General features: G+C 51.9%; 1 protein-coding gene across 1 annotated transcript in view; it reads right to left on the reverse strand.

Annotated features, from left to right (window-relative positions):
- Positions 1-4,477, reverse strand: part of GYPC (glycophorin C (Gerbich blood group)) — a 32,091-nt gene extending 27,614 nt beyond the window's left edge. Inside the window, exon 1 of the mRNA XM_006153711.3 lies at positions 4,271-4,477. Coding sequence (XP_006153773.1) covers positions 4,271-4,310 — 40 coding nt within the window. The 5' untranslated portion in view covers positions 4,311-4,477. The remainder of the gene's footprint in view (positions 1-4,270) is intronic.
- Positions 4,478-6,102: the final 1,625 nt, after the last annotated feature.

Here is a 6,102-nt window from a genome sequence, read left to right on the forward strand (position 1 = left end):
AGCGGGAGAGGGTAAAGGAGAAGGCGGATGGGGAGGAGGGGGTGCTGGTGCAGGCTGTGGGGCCTGGGAAGACCCTCCTGGTTCCTGGGGTGCTGACTTCGGGGTGAATGGGCACATGGAGACTAGGCTGGGCGCAAGGAGAGTGGACAGCAGTGGGGGTGGCTGGTACTCTCTCAGACCACCCTCAGACGCTCAGTGCAGGGCAGTGATGTTGCTCATTATGATGTTCGAGGCACTGTGCTAGAAACCAAATTATGAAATGTGATGAAATTGCATGCAGTCCTCAGAACAAACCCCTGTGGTAAAGACTGCTGTTATCTCCATTTTAGAATCAGAACTGGCTGAAGAATTTGCAAGGCCCTGGGAAAAACAAAAACAAAAACAAAACCCCAAAGATGAAAGTTGCCCCTTGTTTAAAAATGAGGTATTTCAAGATGGCAATAGCAGAACATTAAACCGCACGATTAGAGGGCCCTTATGGGCACATGGCCATAGTGTGGCTGTGAGGTTACCAGCCTGCAAAGCCGGCTCTGTCCTGGACAATGGAGTGAGACTTAAAAAGGTCTGCCACTCATCCAAGGTCACAGCCAGCTCATAGCTGGTCCAGATTCAAAACCAAACCCTTGGACTGCAAATGCCACTTACTAGCTGGTGTTACTAACCTGCCCATCACTAGCACATCGATAAAGTGTATTTGGGCTCCTTTAAATATATGGTAAGAGACCCTGAGCTCAGAGCCTGTAGCACTGCCAAGGGTGTGAAGCCTTTGGGAAAGCGACTGGCACCTCGAGAACTTCACAGAGAGCTGACTCTGCTGCCCAGAGCACCCAGAAGGCACCTCCAGGTCCAGCACAGCAGGCAGGCGACCTGATGGTCCTATCTGGTATTGATCTGGTCTTTGTTGTTTTCTTCCCTCCCTCCCAAGAAACCACGCTAGGCTTGCAGGAGAAAGGGTGCGGCAGTCCTGGCGCGGCTCTCTGCCACAGCTGTGCAGCGAGCACTGTCACATGCCAGGTGTAGATAACCAGTTCCCAGGCTCACTGCTCCAGGCTGCCGTGGGTGCGGGGAGATAACTGAGGAACCTTGCCCAGGGCTGGTCCCCCACAGTGTCCCGAAAGGGGAGCTCCTTTCTCAGGGCCCTGGATGGGGTCAGAGGAGCAGAACCCCTAACAGTGTATGACTACAGATAAGGGATGTGAGGCTTTAACATGGAGGGAGCTTGCTGTGTAGAAATGAGAAAGAACATAAGGTGTCCCAAAGCATTATGAGAGGTGGGGACGGTGTCAGGACAGGGGAAAGGACAGGGCTCTTAGAACCAGGCGGTGAGTGCTTGCCCTGCTCTGCCCCTGTAGACCTTGTGCCAGGTCCCCCTGGAGCCAGCAGCCCTCTCAGCCATAAGCATGGAGGTGACCCACGGGCTATCCAGAGGTCTGCAGGAGTGGGTGAGGGCAGGCCAATCCTCTCCTGCCTCCTGCCTCGAGAGGAAATCCAGTGTTGCTGAGCTGGCTCTGGCCGACTCCTGCCACTTGCTAAGGTTCTATGCCCTGACACTGTTCTGGAGGAATGCAGGAAAATTAGAAAGTATAATCACTAAGGGCATTCCCTCAGAAGTTCAGATTCTATACTGATCTGAAGCAAACCCCAGGCCTGGATGAGAAGAAGGTGAGTGGGGGAGGTGGAGAGGATATGAAATACAAATCAACACTGCGGGAGGAGGGTGAGGAGAACTAGGCAGTGATTTCTGGGCTCTCTTGCCCATGGAAGAAAGAAACTCAAAAAAATAATTTGCTTTGGTTTGACTTTATGTCCACTCCAATTTATTATTCACTGGCCTCCAAGTATAGGCGCAGTTCCGGACTAGGAGCTACCGAGTGCATGATTTCTTTAAGGTTTATTTTTCTGTGAGCGAGAGAGACACAGAGAGACAGAGACATAGGATAGAGAGATAGGCACCCTCATCTGGGACTGCCGCTTCACTGATTGTTCAAAATTTTCGTTTGCTTGTTTGTTTGGTTTTGCTTTTGGCTGGTGATAGTGAGATCCATTGCATTCTCAGTCACTGGAAGGTGCCCTAGAAGGGCATGAGATCCATTGCATTCTCAGTCACTGGAAGGGGCCCTAGAAGGCCTTCTGATATTTATGGATCTGCAACTATAGAGGCAAACTGACCTGGCTTGCTCAACCTGTCACCAGGGCTGACGGCCTCTTCATACCCACTGTACATGGGTTTATGTATTCCCACTGCAAACACAGAATGTCTCTGGCCAGCCCCACACTGCTTTCCAGCGTGCTTTGCAAGTCTCCAGGATTACCTGCCCAACCACAGGGACACTTGGAAAAGTCCAGCTATCTGCCAGGCCACGTGGCCCAGAACCGCACGGGTATCTGGAGGGATTGAGCAATAGCTGAGATGGAATTTCATTTGGCACTTAATGCAGTCCTCTGCTTCTGTTGGAGGCAGCGGATTCTATATAAAGCTGCCAAACCTGGCTGTCCCTCGCTGAGTTTTGACCCCTTCCATCCAGGGGCAAGGCGAGGGATTGCTGTGCATGACTCACTGAAAATAACTGGCATTCAGGCCTGTGAGAGTTCCCAGCCCACTGGCCTGAGGAAGTGGGTCCTCTCCACTGTAACCTCTGGTTCTGAAGAGCCGCCATGTAAACTGAGACAGGATATAAACACATCCTGCCTGAGTTAGCAGCAAGAACTAGGGCCCCACATTCTCCCACAGCAAGGACCCTGCCGTAAATAAAACCTAAAGGGTAATCTGGAATGGTCTGCAAGTGAGGGCTGCATCTCCACCAGACCCGGAAGGGAGGTGTTTGTGGTCATTGGCCAAGGCCGGACACTGGAATCCTGAGAACCGCTTTGGGGGCTGAGAGGGGGTGGGCAAGCTTGTCCTCTTCAGACTTGGGGATAGCTGCAGCCTGCACTTCTTCGCGCCGGAATTAGAATGTTTCAGTGGCTTCCGCCCCTTAGCCCAGACCTCCTGTGTATGTACACACATATACACACATGAGCTCAAGTCAGATAAACACCTGTAAATGTGCTACAATTTAGGGGGATGCATAGTCTCACGTAAAATTCATATAAAGTGCCTGGTATTTACTGAGCACTTGGTACATGTCAGTCTCTGCCCAGCCATTTATGGGCATGTCATTCTTATAACCCGGTGAGGAATGTCCCACTATTCCCATTTTGCAGATGATAGGAAACCAGAGCCAAGAGACTGACTTGCTAATCAGCAGTTGAGATGATTCCAACAAGGACAGTGAGGCTCTGGCTCTCACACGTGGCTCATACCTATGCACACTCAGGCTGACCCAATTGAGCTTGGGGCACACTCACTACCTTGCACACACAGGCATACAGTATACATCTGCAGCCCTGAGCCATGTTCACGCACACCCACACCCACCTGGGGCAGGGTGAGGTCTCGGAACCAGCCGAATTTCAGACCTGGAGAAGTGTCTGTGTCTCCAATACCCATATCATTACCATGTTAATAATTTAACGCGATCACATTATAAACTCAGAATATCTCCTCTCTGACAGATTCTAATAATTGGCCCTGGCTAGGGTGGTAGGTAAAAGGGATAAACATTCACTTTTTAAAAAATTAAAATTTCGTTTTTATTGCAAAAGTTCATTGGCAGAAGAGGCGGGCAGAAAGAGGAAGGAAGCGCAGCAAAGTTTCCTAGCATTACCAAGAATCTCCTCGCATGAGATTTCCTGGCTTCAAGAAAACACGTGCTAGTGTTAAAGAGAAAGCAACAAGCACCAGGACTACCGACGCCCAAAGGCTCCAGGAGAGCAGGTCCTCGGGCCCTCAGGGTGTCTCTCCCTGCCCTGGAAGGAAGAGCGCAGCTCCGGGAGCAGTCGCGTGGTCGGAGTTTACCCAGAGTCGTGCCCAAGCAGCACCCTTTGGGATGGCACCCTGGGCTGCTTCACGCTCTGCCTGCCCTTCTAGTAGGCTCCTTCTTTATTTTAGCCGGACACTTCCCAGCCCCACACAAAGAAACAGCAAGGAGCGGACGCGCGGGGGCGGGCGGCCTCTCCCGCTGCGGGAAAGAGGACCGCGCGTTGCGGTCGGGCGGCAGAGGAACCCCGCGCAGCCCGGGCACCAGGGGCCCGCGCTGGTGGTGGCGTTCCGAGCACAGCCGGCGCCGAGTTTGCCAAGAGGCCGGGCTCCCGCCAGGACGCTCAGCTCCGCCACCGCGCCCAGGTCGGGCCGCGGCCCCCAGCCCCTATCCCCAAGGCGAGCACTCACCCAGGCGCGCGGGCGGCGACGTGGCGTTGAAGCTGCTCATCGCCGACGGCCGGGCAGAGGCCGAGGGGACGGAGCAAGCTGCGGCGAGGGTCGCGCTGGCGGGCTGTGACCCTCAGCAGACGGGAGGAAGCGGCACCTGGGTCACACTCCTCCCGCGCGGCCGAGGGGAGGGGCTCCGGCCCGGAGATAGGCAGACTTCATTTAGTTTTTTCTACAGACGTGGCTGGTGGGGGTTCCCCCCCTTTTTTTTTTTTTTTAAACGCACACATCCGCCCACTTCTGAACTCTTCTGTGCTCCAACTTTACTGCGCGGGAACCACATTTTTCGAACTGCTTAATGTATTTCTATTTCTTTCTAAAGAGGTGGTTGAGAGTTTCCCCGTGTGAACCGGAAGACTCTCAGGAGTGACATGATGCCCTGGTTAGGCACTGGCAGGGAAAGTGTCGGACCAGCGTTTGAATCCTGCCTGGTCGCTCTGCAGCTTGATAGCGGAGCGACCTCTGAGCTGGAGCAGGAGGCTGCGCCTGCCCAGAGTCCCTGCCTTGCGGTCTCTCCGGGCACTGTCCCAGCGGAGGGGTAGTGTTTGAGAAAGATTATTAGAAAAAGGAAAGGCTCGCTGGGCAAGAACCATGTGGTTTGTCACCCTCACTGTTGATCTGAAGCTTCCAAACTTCAGATGGAAGTGGCATTTGTGGAGAATTCACATAGTTATGCAGTTAAAACCTCCGCACAGATTTTGGTACTTTGGCAAGTTAACTGGAGTGAACTCACACCACCCACAAAAAATGTTATATGTGAGTATTATATTCTTCTCTCCCCTCCCCTCCCGCCCCCGGAGAAGGGCAGGGAACATGAAATCATGTCACCCTTATTTTAAATCCCAGTCCAGGAGGTCCGCCTGTACTCACATCTGACATCTAATTCCCACACCGTTGTGACTCCTCCCCTACCTTCTGCCATTAAGTTTGCCCTTGTCATCAGGGGGCACCGTTCCAGCTGTTGGTGCAGTGCCTGTGCCCTTGGAGTGACATTCTTGTTGAGCACAGTGTGAGGCTGCCTGCTGGAGGTGTGTGTTCAGAGGCCTTCTTGCCCAGCTCCCCTGGTCTGCATGAGCAAGGGCATTTTTATTAGGACTGTCTTCTTGGTACTGTGGGCATAGTCATTCACTCTAGCTAGAGAATAAAGAACCGTGCTGATCATGGGTCATCAGTGTAACCTCTGGGCTCAACATTTACGTTTGGACTCAAAGCGAGCTAGTCACAGGGTACCTTTGGTTAGTTATGAAAACTGTTGAGTCTCAGCCTTCCCATCCGTAAAATGGAGACAAGAACACCTACAGGGGGTTCTTGCAGGGCTTTGCAGGGCTTTGCAGGGCAATACTTCTAGAATCACAGTGAGAACAGAAAGACAATCACAGCGAGACTGAAAAAGACGTTTAGTAGACACTAGCAACGATTACTGTTACAGACTGACATTGTGTTTAGTCATACTTAGGTATCTCCATGTCTGACTACAGTACTCCCTGCCTACAGAGAAAATGCTGCTGTGGTCTGAAATGCAGCTGGAGACTTGAGAAGAATGGATTACCAAGTCATTGCACCATACTTAAAGGAGGACCTTTCCGGCGCTCACTTAGAACCCACTGGCCTTTGACATAGTCATGAGAAGTCTGCATACTTAGATTCTCAGGGGAGGACAGATTAAACACATGAAATATAACAAGAATTCCTTACAGAAAGAAAGCTGGAACTCTAACTAACTAACAGTAAAAATAAAAAGCCCTACAAACTACAAAGGTATAAGGACAAAGTAGCATTTATTGTATTGTAGA

The sequence above is a fragment of the Tupaia chinensis genome, unplaced genomic scaffold, assembly GCF_000334495.1.
Source record: "Tupaia chinensis unplaced genomic scaffold, TupChi_1.0 Scaffold000386_1, whole genome shotgun sequence".
Classification (NCBI taxonomy): domain Eukaryota; kingdom Metazoa; phylum Chordata; class Mammalia; order Scandentia; family Tupaiidae; genus Tupaia; species Tupaia belangeri.